General features: G+C 32.0%; 1 protein-coding gene across 2 annotated transcripts in view; it reads left to right on the forward strand.

Moving 5' to 3' along the window:
* Positions 1-15,701, forward strand: part of Su(Tpl) (Suppressor of Triplolethal) — a 415,814-nt gene extending 400,113 nt beyond the window's left edge. For both annotated transcript variants that reach the window (XM_089594169.1, XM_089594170.1), the window contains one exon: positions 15,236-15,701. In XM_089594169.1, coding sequence (XP_089450295.1) covers positions 15,236-15,460 — 225 coding nt within the window. In that variant the 3' untranslated portion in view covers positions 15,461-15,701. The remainder of the gene's footprint in view (positions 1-15,235) is intronic.
* The last annotated feature ends 3,470 nt before the right edge of the window (positions 15,702-19,171 follow it).

Below are 19,171 nucleotides of genomic sequence, written 5' to 3' on the forward strand. Positions count from 1 at the left end.
CATTAATTGCTTTTTTTCTTAAGTCCTAATTATAATTTTCGTTCCATTTTTACATTTTAATATTGTACTGTCAGTGAGTTTTTTTTCATAATAGTGCCATCTATAATGTACCATGGCACACACCGTAATAAAATACCACGTGTCAGCCAGCCTCAACTGTTCACCCAGCTCAGTAGTCTCCCCTTGTAAGCTGCACATATCACACTGTGTGTGTTATAATCATAAATACATACGTCATAGCTATGTGACAGTTGACTTATTATGTTTTACTTTCTCCTAACATCATATATAGCAGACGTTCGTTCTTAGTTAAGATTTTAACTGCTTTCGTTCGATATAAACAAGCATAAGAAAACTGCAACAATGCTGGTATGGTTATCAATTAAGGCTGAAAGGGCGTTAACGTTAGCAGAACTAAGTATTATTTAATAGGTGGTGATACCAGCCCTCCTGAACTGAAAAATTCACTACTGTTATTTTTTTTGTATGTTAACAAAACTTTATGCTAAAATTAAATATATAAAAATTACTCCGTACCTTTAAAAATCATGAGATTTGTTTATTTCTGTTAATGATTTTTTTTTACAAACTTCAGATTAAAAAAAACTAAGTGTGGGTCTCAGGACCCCCGGCTGAAGTGATACTTCCAACTTAAATGTTGTTAAGCTCGGTATACCAGAAACTGAGAAAATTAAATTACACTAAATTTCAATAGGTCTTTAAGAAGCCAATATTAACGTAGTAAGAATATTATTATTATTACGTATTCAAGCACGTGCGTGCGTGAAATACATTAACTTATACATACTACTTGTGTTACACGTGATTAGCGCATTCTAAGTACTTCCATGTTCGCGATGATGTATAAATTATTACACGTACTAATTGTTGGTTATGTAATGCAGAATGGAACAAAAATTTTTACCATACTGCCCCCAAAAATGTAATTACTATTACTGCGTTTGATATGACATTATATATGCACAATCAAGTCTTGTTAGAAGCATTGTATCCGACAAATAAAAATTTTTTTTAATTTTGGCAACCAGAAAAGTAACATAATCTTCTCTATCTGATTGCGATTAAGGAAAACAATAGACACATGGTTATTTTCATTGTAACGCTCTCATTTTTCATTTACTCTGTTTTCTATGATTATTTCTTGCTTAGTATTAAAATTAATTCGTACTTACATCTTATTTCTACTAATCTTAAAATTAATAATAAGAATATAGGTTTTAGTCACGTGACAACATAATAGAGTGAATACATAATAGAGAATAGAAAATAAATTCGCTTATAGCTAGGATATGTAGGATGTAGCTTTGCCTTTGAGATATAACTTATTATTTTTAGAATTAATACAATTGTTTGTATGAATTCATGTTACACATATTTTTGCACCTCAATACTTGCACCTTAATCAGCTTGAGCAAGCGCATTGTTTTAGTCGTAGCATACAAAAATACATGTATATCTGTAATATATGTACTTATATAAGTAAAGTATCATAGTAAGGAGAAGGTAATACGTGGTGTACATGGGAAAGACAATGAGACGGAGTGGTAGACAGTATAGTGAAGTGCACTGCGAGAGAGAGGGATGCAGTGGGAGGGAGTGTGTCAGAGACTAGATTGAGGAAAAGACTTGTGCAGCAGGGGATGAAGCTACATTTTCTTGTAACGCATTTCCCCTCACGTGGCTGTTTATGGACCAACATTAGAAGTTTCTCTTCAAATACCTCTGCTGGCAGTTTCAGAGCTTCGCCTCTCTGCGTGCTCCGTGTGTTGACTCCCTAATTTTTAAATATCAGTGAAATTTTTCATTTTGTCAGTTTTCTTTGTAAAGTTAAATAAATACAAAAGTCGCGCAATTTTACATACAAATGAAATTTTACAATTAGAAAAGAGATCTTAAAAAAATTTAATTCAGCCACACCAACAAAAATTATTATCAAAGGAAACAGTACTATATTAATTATATTAATTATTTTGGGAGAGGATATAACAAAAGTTTCTCCCGTTTTAAAATTCAGTAATAGAATCATGACGGTACAAAAAGTATTGAATCATCATATATTTAAACATTGTTTTGTATTCTAAAACGTAATATCAAAATTCATTTAATTAACCAACCATTTTTTAATTCATCATCATTACCTTTTATTTCATACAGAAAATTATTTTCTTTAGGCTTAGCATTTTCCATGTCTGTAAATAAATCTTAAGGTCAAGGTTTTAATAATTATTGGATTATTTGTGAGAAAACTAGTTTTTGCATGGTTAATTATGCGTCGTGTTATCAAAATGCAAAACTGAAAATACAACGTATATGTACAATATATTTAATATTATATTGAATACATTCAAATAGAACGAGATGATAATAATTTGAAAATAAAAAATATTATTTGAAAACAAATAAAGTAAATTCTTGTAATTTTTTTATACAGTTCACTTTTCTAGCATAACAAAATTATACTGTATTATGTTATGCGTAAATATTATTCTTACATAAAGTGTTTCATTTTATTAAATATCTTTAGTTAAAAAAACTTCTCTTTAATTTCTGATTTATTAACAAAAATTTAATTTGTTACATTAAAACATTAAGTTAGAATATGAATACACATATTTTTAAATAATTTTTACGTCTAATTTCCAAGTAATATAGTTTTATTGCACGTCAATTTTTTTTTTTTTTGTATGTTGTACATTATCTAAGTTAGAGACAAAATGGTAAACTTTATTGAGATGCTAAACATATTTTCATTAAGAGTAACAGATGATTTTTACCTTTCTGTGGTAAATAGGGCTACCAGCGAGGTCCATGGTTTAAATATTTTACAAGATTATTCGTTGATTTTAATTAAGCATGAAAATATTATGTTATGCTTTTATACATGATTAATAATGCAATTATTAATTGTATTCAGAATTTAAAAGAAAAAAAACCCAGCACTACCTTAAGGGTGGTGTGAAAATGTATTAACACATTATGTAGATAAAATAATTGTGAAGGAAGCGGTAAAAAAAGTAAGAAAAGGGCTAAAACAAATATTAAAGCGTTGTTTAGGCTATGCTATTAATCTTTTACACAGGCTTTGTGGTAAAAGGCAAAAGGTTTTATACAAAATCTAATACTCTATCTCGGATAAGGAGGTGTAGTAGATACCTTGTTAGTTTATCATTTTTTTGCTGTTATTTATGTTTTATTATGTCCTTCTCCATGACCCATGCGTCCCCCACGTATTCCCCTTTAATCCATCTCCATCTCTCACAATTTTGATCGTTCTGTAGTCAAGGCTTTTGTGATTAAGAATATTCATACATCTATATACGATTGTAAGACCGAATTCAGTCTCCAACTTCTCTTGCCCCCACTTGACCACCCTCGGATTTTTACATATTTTTTGAGCACTCCTCCCCCAAAATAAGGTTGAAATCTCAATGATTCTTTCTCGTTTTTACCCATTAAAAAATATCCTATTTTTTCAGATTTTCCTCGCCCCTCATCGCCCCCCTCATAGTTTCGAGGTCCCCCTTTCATCCCTTCTCTGGTCCTTCCGACTACCCAATATAATTCAATTGTATATATCAGTTACATCTAACACATTTTATTATTCTGTTTATACATTGCACATATGTAAGTCCAAATTCTGTATTTAACTTCCCCTTGCCGCCCCCTCTCACCCCCTTCATAATTTTTATTTACCCCTCTTGTCCCCCCTCGGGTTTTGAGCTTACGACTCTTTGATTATCTCCGACTTCAAAGCCTGAAGGCTGACACACTAGCCACTAAGCCGTAGAAGCTTTTAGAAAAATCGTTTAAAGATTATAGATTATATAGATAACTAAATAATGAAATATAATGTTAAGATATTACAAAAAATGATACTATTATTGATATAGAAAAAAATTTTTAAGATCTCTTTGTTGTGCTGAATAGTAAATAACGTAAGACTTTTAATGAAAGTATCAGTAATTTTCTTAATGAAATTTTCGGATAAAACATTAATTTTTCGTTTTTTGTTAAAAAAAAAAAAGGGTTTTATTTATGGCTTCGACAGAAATTGCTTTAATTTTATTACTTTTACAGATGACAAGTCATAGAACGTTTCGATTGGGTGTAAAAGTTTTTTAATTAGTGAAACAATAAAGTATTTATTTTTATGGAAACACTTTACAAGTATGTAATTGAAAAATAGTATTCAGTGTACAGATTTACAATTTTCATTATTGTTAACGGATATTGGAAACGGAACTATGAAGTCTTTTGAAATTCCTCAGGGATGGAAAATTAACAACGTTTGTAACTAAATACATAGAATTAGTATAAAAAAACTGCCTTAACAGAGTAATTTTAACTACGTATAACCAACTTTTGTATATTTTAAATAAAATAAAAAATTCCCTAAAGAGACAAAATGTACTTATTATAGAATAGATTATTCATACCACAAAGGTAGTGATCGTACTGGTAAAAATATAAACATGAATTGTCCAATAAAAGCGTTAAATTATATATATAAAGGAATATTGCCACACGTTTTAAATTTAAAAGTAGATGCTATTGTTATGTTAATAAAAAACTTAGAAGTATTCAATGGCTTGTGCAATGGCAAAAGACTACTTGTTACAAAATTACTTCAATATAAGTTTGAACCAGAAATAATTCCTGGTGAAAAATCTGGTAATTAAGTTTTCATTTTAAGAATCACTTAAGTATCACGTACTAATTACGTATTTCAATATTACAAGTGATTATTTATTTCTCCCATTCATTATACATGGAAAACAGTTTTTATCAGTTCCAGCTATTTCCATGACAATCAATAGATCACAAGGTCAAAGTTTTGATAAATTAGGATTTTACTACAAAAGGCCTTTCTTTTCTTATAGTAGAATGTACGTATTAATCTAAAAATGTAAAAATCTTTAACATATATTTATAGACAAAGATTTGGAGAATGAAGCAAACATTAAAATCATTGTATGGCAAGAAATTTTTTATCGTTAACAAATTTACAATTTTTTCGTCAATGGTTATTCCTTTGATTTTTCCTTTTTTCTCTAAAAAATTAAGACTTAAAATGCACAAAATGCTTCTGAAAAGTAAGGCTTTTAACACGTAAAAACACAAAATAAATTACTTATTTATCTAGATACTGATTTTATTAAAATATTGACATTACAAAATTTGGCATGTATATTATAATTTTGACCTTTATCTTGAAAATCTTGAAGCTTGATGAAAAATTAAATTTATAAAATCAAAGAACAGAGCTACTTTCAATTTCATACTCGAAATTATATTACTACACAAATCGTCATACGGTTTTTAACGCAAATTTCATAAGTAAAATTTCATAATTTTATTTACTGTGCCAAATATCATATTGCTGCTATGTTATGACAATTTTTAATGATGATGACTAAATATTTTAATTTAATTCTTATACACATCTGAACATTTTTTTATCATGAGAAAGCCATAACAATAAAATTTTCATTTTGAATACATCAATTCCGAGTTCATCATTTTATGGAAATCAAGCTATTAAATTTGTAAGTTTCGTAAATGTAAAACAATTCTAAAGGGGTTAGTGTGCAAATTGCAAGGGAGGCGAAATTCTACTAGTACATACATGCAATAAAGACTGCAACTTGGTAGCGCTCTAGTCTAATTAATAGCCTTACGAATCTGCTATATGTATATATTTATATAGTCAATATGTAGCGTGATGTATTGCCCTCTTGTAGTGTGTGACTGTGTGCACGTATTATCATACACGTATGTATATGTGTACTACTTGTGAATATAATCATAAAACCAGTGCTCTCGACTGCGGCGAAAAACCGAAGGCGTGGCCGTCATAGTATGGCTGCCAGAACTAATGCCTTGCGGCTATAGTTAATGCGTGCCAAGCGGCAAAGTCAAATGTACTAAAACCAACTAACTAAATCTCAAGCTATTTAACCCAATAACTTAGTACTCGAAACCTCTTAAACCAATTAACCCTGTACTCCAAACAAATAAAACCTAACGATATTTTAAATACACGCTCAACTTAAAACTGTATGCTTACTGGCAACTTTGTTTATTAATAAACTGAGCGCCTATCACCAGATGACCCAGGACGATTACTGGCTAGTTTATTAACTAAATAAATACAAATTAACAGCTCAGGTGCCTATCACCAGATGACCCAGGGTATTTACTGATAACTTCATGTATATTTAAACTGAGCACCTACCACCAGATGACCCAGGACGATTACTAGCCAGTTTATTAACTAATTAAATATAAATTAACAGCTTGAGCACATATTACCGGACAACCTAGGGCGTTAACTGGCCAGTTTATTAATCAACTAAATAAAAATTAAAAGCCCAAGCGACTATGACCAGATGACGCAGGGCGCTTAGTAGCCACTTTGTTTATTAATAAACTAAGCGCCTATCACCAGAAGACTCAGGACGATTACTGGACAGCTTATTAACTAATTAAATATAGATTAAAAGCCCAAGAAGCTTTCACCAGATGACTCAGGGTGGCTACTAGCCAGTTTATTAACTAATTAAATACAAATTAAGAGCTCAAGTGCCTATCACCAGATGACCGAGGGCGTTTACTGGCTAACTCATTTATCGACTACATAGAAATTCAAATACAAAGCGCCTATCACCCCATGACCCCGGGCGTTTGCTAGCCACATTGTTGACTGATAAACTGAGCGCCTATCATCAAATGACCCATTGGGCTTAGGTGTGTGTATTTAATGTACTAGTTAATGTTATTACTATATAGTCTAGTTAATATTATTTTTTTTAAAAAGTAAATAAAAAAAAATTTGCATGCATGGCTGATTAATGGAGGCAGCCAGTACTGATTACATGGGTTCTTATAATATAATATTACCTTTAATTTTTTGAAAAATATACCATATTTTTAAAAGAAGAAGCAAGGTAAAGCAAAAATAACGTTTTTCACGCATTTTTAAATTAGAAAAAAAACATTGTGGCGCACAAAAAGAGAGGCATTCATTGATGTAAAAACACAACATTTAATTTTAATTTTTTTTTATGTACTTATATGAAATAAAGGGGATAAATTTTGGAAAAAATTATTTTGTATTTAGTACATATTTATGATTTTGCAGAAATCGTTTTTTAACGTTATAGGTGTACATCAACTTTAAGAAGTAAAAATTACGCAATGTCTCAGAAAATAGTCAAAATATACCAAAAATAAAAAATTTTACGTTTCTTCTAAAGGGAAAAGAACATTGTAGCTTACAAATAGAAAAGTGTTAAGTTTTGTGAAGATACAATCCTAAATTTTAGTGTTTTTAATATTTCTTTATAAAACCATGGTTAAAAATTTTTGGAAAAATTCAGACATATTTGCAGGATTATCAAAAATTTTGTAGAATACATTTTTTGTTTATTACAGGATACATCTTTAGACGAAGTTAACCTAACATATTATTCAAAAAAATCCTTTCATCGCTAACAAAAAAACATCATAACTATAAAGTACTAGTTACATACGTTCACGCATGTGTGTGTTTGTAATAAGTAATTTTTTTGTCCACGAGCATAATGTCAATGTGCTTATCACAATACTGGACCTTAATGGCCATACTATGAGTACTGTTCACATAAAATCACAGTTAGAAATTTCTGGAAAAATTAAAGCATACTTACAAAATTATTACTACATCAGATGACCCTGGGCGCTTACTGGCTACTTTGTTTATTAATAAACTGAGCACCTATCATCAGATGACCAGAGTTATTTGCTTACCAGTTTACAAATCGATTGAATAATAATTCTTAACACAATTGCCTGTTAAAAAACCAAAAAATTAAATGTTTGGCTCTTATATAATACTTTTTCCCTGCCCATTCCCTAAGAATGTTATTTTAAAGGCACTTGAGTAAAGACCAACGTCCATCTGAAAAAAGGTGAATCATCTGCAAGTTACTGATACCTGCAGTACAATGATGATTTATGCACATGCACGCTGGCCTATGCTAACCGGAAATGAGAAACAAAAAAATTTTTGTCAACCGTAGGTAAAAAAGTTTAACTGGGAACAGTTAAACTGGAATATCAAAGGCAAATGTAATTTTAGATTAACAAATAGTTAAACATTAGGATAGCTTAGAATTAATATATACAAATAAGCGAAAACATTAGTCAAAGCCAGAATCGTCACAAACAACCAGTACACACTACACCACTATTAAACAACTACATTACATAATAACTATGGTGAACCTGGTACACAACATTAGTAACTTTCAAGGGATTACCCGATTTTCACCATTCAAGTTCGCAAGCTCATGATTTGCAGAATAACCCTTTTTACATCGTATTAATAATTTTATAAGCATACTGCAATAGTCTAATTTGTGATATAGTTGATGGCTAATACTTTTTCCCAAATGTTAAGGAAAACGGAAAGTTAACCCTTTCCCTTTTCTTGACTCGGAGAGAGTGTGTACGCCTGCCTCCAATAGGGTTAACAGTTTCTGATTTCCTAGGGTACCACGAGATGACTCCTTCTCCAATAACTAGCAGCACAAAAACATGTTGACTAAAATTCTACCAAAATTTCGTATTATTTTTGCAACATTATAAACGTTGAAACTACCGGTAAAACAAGTGATGTTAACTTGTGACAGGCAAAACACTCTTATTGTCATAATTAATCTAACAACTGCTATTCTTGTTATCATTTTTACAATTATTATTATTAATATTATTATTATTAGTATTATTATTATTATTATTATTACTAACACCACTAATATAATAATTATAAGTTATTACGGCAGTAGCCACCGTTTTGGCGTTCAAGTAGTAGTATTAATTAATGAATCGTAAAACACCAATCGTTTATTCACCCGAGCATCAATTGAATTGTTTAACAATTTTTACCACTCTTCTTGCAACGAGCTTAGTGGAAAAAACGACCGGTGTTAAGCATTAGTAAATATTAATAATATTTTGTCTTAATGTTAAGGTTAAGTCATATTGAAATCCTGGAAAATTTGTATGTAAAAGGGAAAAGAAGGGCAAGAGCAAGTAAATCTTCTTTCCTTCTCTTCGCGCAAAGAGGAGAGAACCGGATGTGGGAAGTGCCAATTTCTGAGTGGCTAAACTAAAGCAGTTTAAGCCAATTGGATTTTTGGCTATTGTCATTTTTTGCAAGATTTGCCCTCGGCAAGCTCTCCTGCATTGTTATCGAACCAGCGCGTGACCAAGATCCGCTACTCCTTATAAAAAGGACTGGAGGCCCCGGAAAAGCCAGTAAATTTTGTTTTTTACCCTCGAACGGTCGATTGAATAGTTAGAGTCCGCCTCTACTATCACTCAGTCCTCCACGAGCGCGTAACGTTTCAAATACTTTACTCACTTCGGCTCGCACTGGTTCGCCGTGTACTTCTGTTTGAATAAAAGTAAGTGTGAAAGTTATAGTACAAAATTTTTCGCATTCCGTCTTTTCCGTTTTACTCTTTTTTGGCCGGGTCCATAACTAAGTTGTTTTACGTGCACACCATTATCCGCCACGGTATTGGTACCTGTGGATCATCGAGAATTATTAAGTTTGTTCTACGCGCACACCACTATTCGCCACGGTATTGGTACCCATGGATCATCAAAAATTGTTAAGTTTGTTTGACGTGCACACCACTATCCGCCACAGTAGTGGTACCATTGGAGCAACAACTAATCGGATTAAAACGAAAATCAGTACTCGTGACGGTATTAGTACATCTGAGTCAGGTCGTGAGTCAAATTACCATTTACCCCCACGTAACCTCTAGAAACGATACTTTTTCCCGAAACGGTGCTCGTATCATCTAGATCGCGGATGTGATACCCTTCGGTACGCGGCTCCGGGTAGTCTACCCACCTTGGACTAGCTGTGAGCAAGTGCATCGGAATATTGCACAGCAGTCGGTTCTAATCGGGTAAAATAGCCGTAGCCCCTTTGCAAATATCGTGTCGTTAGTTAGAACTACCCCTTGAGCCCCGTGTCCCATTTACATGCCCAGCGTGTGTCCCGAGTTATTGAGCGAAAGCTTAAATTCGAATAGTACGTAGCGCCGACGTGACACAAAGTAGGGTATATCTTTTGCTTAAAATAACCTTAAAAATTATTTAAAAAAACCTCATTTGCTAACGAAAAAATAAATTGACCAAATGTTACTTCTCACATGTGTGCACGCATTTGTGTAATTTTAATAAGCAATTTTATTGTCCCTCAGCATTATTTCAATGTGCTGATCACAACACTGGACCTTTATGGCCACAGTATAAGCATTATTCACTTTCTGGGACACGCACCAATGAACATGTTTATAATAAGATTATTCCATTTTGTGTTCAGATTCATTTTTTATTGAACCAATACATGAATTACTTCTAACCCCTAATTTTTTCAATCAGAAACTCTCGCTTTCTCTGTTATTCAACGGTCCACTTTTGTTAAAGGTGACTCGTGGGGTAAAGTAGACCACGCAAATACGGCAGAAATAGGAGTTGAGGATAGAGACCACTCAATGAAGTTTAAACTCAATATGAATTTTTGATTAACTTCTAAATAATTATTCAAAATTTAATTACGAACGAAAAGTAAAACAAAAATTTTATTTTCACATTGAACGCAAGCTGAATGATTTTAATCACTTGAATTCATTTCTTATGAATCTCGGAACGGCAATAAACGTTATATAAAATAAACTTAGTATATTTTAACAATTAAAGAAAGAGTTGGATAATTAAGAGCCTTTTGTAATCACTATTAAATTAATGAAGGATAATCTTATGACCAAACAAAATAATCAAACATCAGATTTCACATATTATAACGAGCAATCAAACCACCTTGGATTACAAAAAAAAAGTGTATCAAAACAATGAGAGACCCATAAAAACACTCGTGGAATCCCCCTTATAAATCACCGTTCCAACTACTTAACCTTCGTTGGTCACACTTGTTTTTCTTAAGTCTAGGCTTACAAACTACGCTACAACGAAAATTCAAAACACAACTATATTTACACATGAATATCAAAAGTTCAAAAAAAAATAAAAGGTAGTTGTATATCTAAGCTTGTTACATATGAAAATAAAATCAACAAAATGCACCACAGCTCAAATTTTCCAGTTTTTCATAAATCGAAAATTATTACTTAAATCAAAAATTAAAAAAAAAAAAAAAAGGAGAGATACAGATAAAGGGCACACATACAGTCAGCACCACTGTGCGAATCGTAACACGAGAATGTCGTCTAAACGATCAAAAACCAAACAAGTAAAATTATTTCTAACAACGAAAAAACCCCTAGGGATGACGGAGAAAGCGGTCGTTAGGTCACCTCTCGGTTCGCTGAGCAGCCGGGGATTCTTACCTATCAACTAAATGATCTCACGAGGTGAGGCCAACGCTTGTCATGCAACTTTAAAACAAACCGACGAACGAATTTCCATTATGGATCAAATAAGAGCTCTAGAAAAGTGCAACGCCAGAAACGAAAGAAAAAATCCAAGGAAACACAGGATAATGCCCTCTTAGCTAAACCTCTGCGTACTGTGAAATTTAGCACAAAAATAGCCCTTTTTCGCGTCTGGTCGCCGACTCAGGACCACCGCGTGGTTGAATTAATTAAGCAACCAGGGAGAGCTTATGTCCTTCGTCTGAACTTATCAACCAAGATTAATAAGAAGACGAGACCATAATTCGAAGGGAATACTTACTATTTTACCGTGCAGCAACGTGTAGTAACAGCGGCAGCTCAGTGAGACGATCCCCGGGGGCAGCCAAGATATAGTCCCGCCGAGTTGACTCTGCACGGGGTTTTTTGGGTAGATCACTTGCGTCGTCCTGTTGGGGGGTACAAACTCGAACTACCTTCCCGAGCTTCCTTTTCCGAGCTCTTCTCTAGCGAAACCCTACTCACGGACCACCACCAACCGTATCGGTGCGCGTCCCTTACGAATTTAATTCTCGCGCATTCTCCATGCTAATTTGCCCCCTTCCCCGACGCTCTCGTGCACACACAGACATAAAATATCCCCTACATGTTTACTCTCAGTTAGTTTATATATATTTTAATTATTTTTGAAGTTCTGACTTATGCGGTTTGTCATATGTGACGCAAACTGTTTTTTTTTTTAATGAAGCTGTACTGCAGGGAGTTCGTGCTTGTAATAAGTTGTCCATCTTGTGTATGTCTCTAGATATTATGAAAACAAGTGTATTCAGTGAGAGCACTTGAGTTTCTTTAAACCATGGTTTCCAGCTCTATGTGGGTTAAGCTGAGTTACAATATTTTCACTTGACTGCAACCGTAGTGTATGTAGCACATAAAAATGAAAGTCCCTAAAGTATATTTGTGTATGAACCATTATTTATTTTTACAATTTATTCATCATTAATATTTGAAGACAATAATGTCTTTAAAAATCATCGTTAATCTGCATTACAGTTATTACAATACTTACATAAAGTGTGTATTTGGCTACAGAGCAAATCATGTTAATATTTATTTAATTGATCAAATCTGTTATGTACGAATTGCCAGACCAGTTTTATACTTAATACTATTTTTTGGCAAACACTCATCAATGACGATATTATGTAAATTTAGAGTAACAGCAATGTAGAGCTGATGTACGAATAATTCGTTCGAATGACTGTATAATCAGAAAAAATCTATCAATATTTTTTTAATCAATAGCAGACCTTACTATTGTTTTTTTATTTTCAATCTTATGTCTCGATTTCTGACTATTTTTAACTGTTACGTTAAAAATAACTGTCACAATGACGAGCTGTTCCGTTGGATGTTTACTAAATTGACTCCAATAGCTAAACCTTTACCTTGTAATAGGGTTTCGTAATAGGAGTACAGGTACATATAAATGTTTGTGTGGATGTGTGTGTGGTGTGTGTTTATAAAAGTAGACTTATGCAGACGTTATGTGCTTTTCAGATACATAACATTGAAAAACTACTTTTTATTACATAAATCACTTTTTATTAACATACATTTATATGTTATTATGTAAAGAACATAAGATGTAATTAATGATCCATTGAAACTCATTTGTTCTTGCGCCTTACCAGTTTTGGATCGTCTCATCGGCTTATTTTGGTGTCTATTAAAAGATAGCTGCTTTCAGGAAGGCATGTAGATACACCTTATTTTCTTTATATCATGGTATATTTCACTTTTTTTTGTCTAGTACATACAAGTAATACTTTCGAAGACTTTTATTTTCCAACGTTTAGCTTATGTTGCTATGTTACGAAGCTGTATTCTCTGAGTACCATACTACATTCTTTTTTTAATAAAGCAGCTCGATTTTTTGTACTGTACTGACTTAATGGGATATTTTTCTTTAATAAATTTTCTTTATTAGTTACGCATATTGCAACGGGGCACTTCTATCACCTAGAATTTATAATACACGCTTTACATTTATATTTATACTCTTCTATTTATTATATTTTCTTGTAATAAAAAATCAGTCTAATAGACAATTCAACAGTACACATTTTTTTATACATACATATATTTCATTTTATAAAAAATTCCTATTTGAAAATTCAAATTTGAACGCCGCGCGCGGGAAATGTGCGTCCAGTACGTTAAGAAAACGCTAGAGCGCGTTCACCCAAAAAAGGGAAAACCTGATACTCAAAAGGAAACAACGTTAGCATAAAAGGCACCAGCGCGCAATGTAAAGACGGTCCTCTTCCAGCGAGCCTGGGACGCGGAAAATCCGTTGTTAACCCAGACCTGGAACTTTCCCGTGCACCGGTACATTACCGCGACGAGCACAAAGGGAGAGAAAGAGACGAAGTACGCAGGCCGATAGCTGAAAAGTAAGTTAGTATACCACCAACAGGTAACACTTCCACTAACCGGTTTCTACTTGGACTTTCGGTGCTCGACGGCTTTAAGCATGGAGACGACGCATCCCCAAGTAGTCAAGGCACTAGGGTTAGCGACCACGTTCTTAGGCGAAGTTCCTGGTTCGACGACTTGAGCAGTGCTCAAGACACCCAAGAGCCCTAAAAACGACCTAACCTTACGTAACTTGGTAGGATAGGTAGTTACCTTACATTAACCTTTCATGGTTGTAATAAAAATTCGTATTAGTCTAACCTAACGTATTTAAGCAGAGATATTAAGGAGGGAAAATTCAAATTGTTATTTATGTAAAATTCTCTATTAAAAAGGCGGATAAATTTTAAGTAAATTATTGAGTATATTATATATTTCCTTTTTTTATTATTAACGTAAATGATCGCGATTACTCGAATATAATTAATACATGTGAAAATTGAAGATACAATTTCCTTAGAATCATATAATTGAATACATATAAGATAATTAAAAATAAATTGATTGTACTTATTTAAGCAAACCTTTCCATCCACGTATGATTGCAAGTTCCTTTTATAGTTTAAGATAAAAACTAGAAAAATAGCTGTTAAGATTTGAAATCGTTTATATAAACTGAGAATATTATCTGTACCCCAAAAAAGGGCAGGAATAAATTAAAAAAGATATTAAATTAGAAAGATATTGAATAAGTTAAAAAAGATATTAAACTATTAAATTATTTAAATTAAGGGAATATTCAGTAGAATTCAATAAAAAAATAATCAATAAACAATTGCTGTATATTGTGCAGGAATTAATTGATTATTCAACAGATACATTTTAAAACTTGATAATAATTATTTTAAATATTTTATATAATCGGCAATCTGAGCAATTTCGCTCTTTTACACAGGGCAACGAACCCGCCCTCCGACATATAAACACTAACATTGTTTGTGTGTCGGTTCCTAATCTTAGAGTTTCCTCGGTACAGATAATATTCTTAGCCGATTGTTACCACTACCAATTAACCGGGGTTATACTCAAAGAAAGGGAAGTCGTAATATGTAATAATTATTTTTAATGTCCTTTGTTACTTAGCCGTACTATTTAACTACCATACTTATATTTTTATCCATTGAAATATTTCTGTTGCAATGTACAGTACTGACCATTAATGTTATGAGAAACAATGTATTAACTGTATTAATTCTATAGATATCTTATCTCTCAGCACAAATAGTAAAGCTGTACTGACAATTGTAGAAAGGATATTCAAACAACATTGAGTAACTAATTTATTTGTTTGTTATTATTTACAGAAAATAAAAGCCCAGATTCTTGAAGAGTACGCAAAAACAAAGAATATTAATGCCAGATTTTATTACCTGCATGGGAAATTGGGATACATAAAAAAACTCGTATCAGATTATGATGCTCATACAAACAGGAATTCATCAAATCCTACAGAAAATAAAGAACTTAGCAGCCCGGATATAGCAAATAATACTTTTGATCACAATATTGAAGAATCCAATGGATCTTGACAGACCTTAAAGTTGGTCCACCACTACCTTGTCGTTTTTTAACATAATATTTTATGAATGATCAGTTAAAAATTATCTGAAAATGATAATGCATTCTTCACAGTATGATGTTAGAAAAACTTACAATTCTAAAATGATTATTACATAAAAAACTATACAGTTTTTGCTATGTACCTTGAACTTGTATGCAGATAAGTACCTTGTAAGTTTTTCTGAAAATAAACGACCTTATTTAAATTTATTTAAATGACTATAAATTAGCCATGGTTAAGCAACTAGTTATTTTTTTTTGGACGTATTCCAAGCTTCATGAAATTAAGTCCAAGATTCTTTACGAAAAAATGGCATGCTTAACTTAATAAATTAGAGCAGTACCTTTCTAGACAAATATCTTATTTTATCTGAGTATAACATATTAGATTCGTTTTTAAGTTATTCCTTAATTGCAAATTGTACTCATAGTTTTGTCCCACGTGCTTAAGCTTGTATTCATAAACTACTAGTAAAGTGGAATTATAATCTAATGGCACTCCCTTGAGGTCTTGATCGGTACCTTAAACAGAGTAAGATTCAACTACAAGTAAAAAGGTTTTAAATGCATTTATGAAATAAATGAACATTAAAAAAAATGTTGCTTTGTAATGTGATCTTTAATAGACAGACCCAAAAGATGCTGTGAAGAATTAAAATTAAAATTACGATTATTCTTCATGTGAAATACCTTTGTAAAAACAGTTTGTAGACGATTGGAATATCCATTTGAGTACCTTTTTTACACTACTGCATTGTTAATAACTTCAAAAAATTTTTGCTATGTAGAGGTTATACCTTTTATTCAAAATTTTTAACAATATCCACCGAACAAATCTTAAAAACTATTCAATTTTAAATTTTTTTCAAGGAGGTGTGTCGCGAGAATGATCAACACTTATTACCTTAAAGACCTTGATTCAAGATACCACATTTATAAGTCAAAGTCGCTCGTGTGTTCCCTTTCAAGGCTTGTCATGTACTCCCCCGAAAGGCTCTCCTTGCTTTCTCTTCCCTTCTCTTAGCCCTAGGGCCCCTTGTTACGAGATGTAAGAAGAGAGAGCGTAGAGTCTCACCTATATTCTGACCTCAACGACGCTGACGTTTTAACTCAAATAGTGTTGAATCTGTATACTTGTTTGAAACTGTGTGTGTGTGTGTGTGTGTGTGTGTATGTGCGTGCTGTTCTAAATTCTGTTGCTTATGTTGCTTATGTAGTTTAGTATTCCATTCTTATTCTTTTATTTAACTATAAAGAATCGCTGTTCTCTTTACATTAATATGTTTGCTCTTTTTAATCATTCAGTTTCCTTAAATTGTGTACTAAGTGTATAACGATATTGTTCCTGTATGTGCTCAACTTTATACTACAACTATATATGGAATTTCCGTGAATTGGGCATCTGTTTATTACTACTTTACATAAAGTGTTGTTTCGCATACAACATAATACATTGGAAATTATACATAATGCTGTTTTACATCGAGCTTCTATTTAACAATTTAACATACGCTTATTTGTCATTTTTGTACCAATAAAAAAAAAAATTTCTCAACAAGTTTCCTATCATTACTACTAAAGAGAAAAGAACATTTTTTCTTATCGTTGTCCTACGGATCCTGGCGCTCATATCGTTGTCTCACGAATTTTTATCATGTCATTGTCACCTAGTCATTGTACCTTTTCAACTGGTATTGGATTTAAGTATATGGAAAGCGTACACTTCGACAATGTTTCTGATAAAAAAATATCACAAGAAGCGTCTATGATAACTTGTTATAAGGGCTTGTGTGGTTTTAAAAAAAAATTTTAGACAAAGTAAATAACACTTTGAAAAATTCGTGTTATTAATAAAAACCATTTAGAAAAAAATTTGTATTATTAGGTTGTCATTCTGGTAAAATCTTCCCGATTGTGAAAAACAGTTGTAGATTATAAGTAATAAAAGAAACAATAGAATATTCATACTTATGGCAAGAATTCAATATAATAGACTTGAAAAAAAAAAATTACGTTGAGTTGATAAAAATTTTTTATGAATGCTATAAGGTATAGGTGAAGGGAAGATCGACAAATTTCAAATTCCAGTTGATTTGTTAACAAATGATATTTTTTCAAATATTAATAATAGCACAAATGATATTTCTTAAAACAATGTAATTTTAAAAACACATAATAAATACATTTTTTTATTTAATAAAAAATTTTTGAATAAAATTAAAGGTGACTTAAAAATGTATTACAGCATTGACTATGTAACCCAGAAAGATGTCAATTAAACTGAGAGTCATATATGTTTATATTTTCTATCGGATGTTTTGAATTGTGTCAATAAAAACGTCCCACCACATAAACTACATTTAAATATTGATTCATTAGTAATCTTTATTTAAAATTTAAATATACCTTATGAGTTGCATAATTTAAAGAATTAAAAATTTTGAATTATTAAAATACAACATCAAAGCAGAAACTATTCTACGTCAAAATGTAGGCAAGAAAGTATTTATTCCACAAATCACTCTAAATACGGGGGATCTTACATAATTATTTCATTCATTATAAAAATCAATCGTTACTCGTACCAGCTTTTGCAATGACAATAAAAAAATCACATTGACAAAAAATTTTTAAGGCTACACTGTACCTTAAACAGAAATTTTTTCTCATGACCAAGTGTACGTTTTCCTTTGAAGTATAAACAAAAAAAAAATACGTACAGAATGAGTCAAACAGTAAAATTCAAAACGAAAAATAAATAAATTAGATAGCTCCATACTTAAAATTATATTTAACTTTTCAATACTTGAACTGCAATTTTTAAAATACAATAGATACAGACAGGACCAGAACCAGATAGGGGTAGATGGGCAGCTCTTAGCTACTACTGGATTTCTCTCATCTATATATAATGAGTAGAATTCATCAGCTAACAAAGAAAACTTATTTCATGGTTATTACAATATTATTATTGTAAAATTATTTGTGATTTTAATTAACGTTTTTGACTTTATTCTATAAAAAATTGCTTAATTCTGTTACGTCGTGGCCCTTCGACATAACTTTAGCACGCGAGAATTTGAACTGCAGCGTGCAGTGTGCGGGCAGCCAATGTTGTTGTGTTTAGCAGTGTTTGTAATGAAATTGAAGTATTAAAAGTAATTTACTAGAACCTTTACGAGTAATGGGTGATTAGCAGCTGACAGCTCTCCTGGGGTTGGCTAGTGAAGTAAATCGCTTTTTAAGCCAGTAATATATTATAAAAAAGAAAAAGTTCAATTGAATTGTCAGCACAACTTGTTTTATTGAATCAAAAATATTATACTGATAATTTAGACAATCGGAAGTTTAATAATATGACTCACTGTAGTTAATACCAGCTACTTGTTTGTTCATTGACGGATTCTCCAGGAAAAAAGACTAGATTGCAGGGCGCGATTCTATTTAAACCTTAAATTGGATTAATAATTGTGGGTAGGACCTGTGATGAGTCAAGGAGTGGAGATAAATTTGATGAGCATATTCTTAAAAAAAGGCGCAGCTGCAGGTGTTAGCCAGCTATTGAATTTGGCGGAGGTGGAGTTAGGAAGCAGGAATGAATGGTGAGCATGCAATCGATCTTGAGTGCTTTGGTATCGATTTATGGGTGCGGTAGCTAGGTGACGAATGACATATAGCAT

The sequence above is a fragment of the Copidosoma floridanum genome, unplaced genomic scaffold (genome assembly GCF_036245765.1).
Source record: "Copidosoma floridanum isolate Cflo_tuat_1 unplaced genomic scaffold, Cflo_Japanese_pri ptg000021l, whole genome shotgun sequence".
Lineage (NCBI taxonomy): Eukaryota > Metazoa > Arthropoda > Insecta > Hymenoptera > Encyrtidae > Copidosoma > Copidosoma floridanum.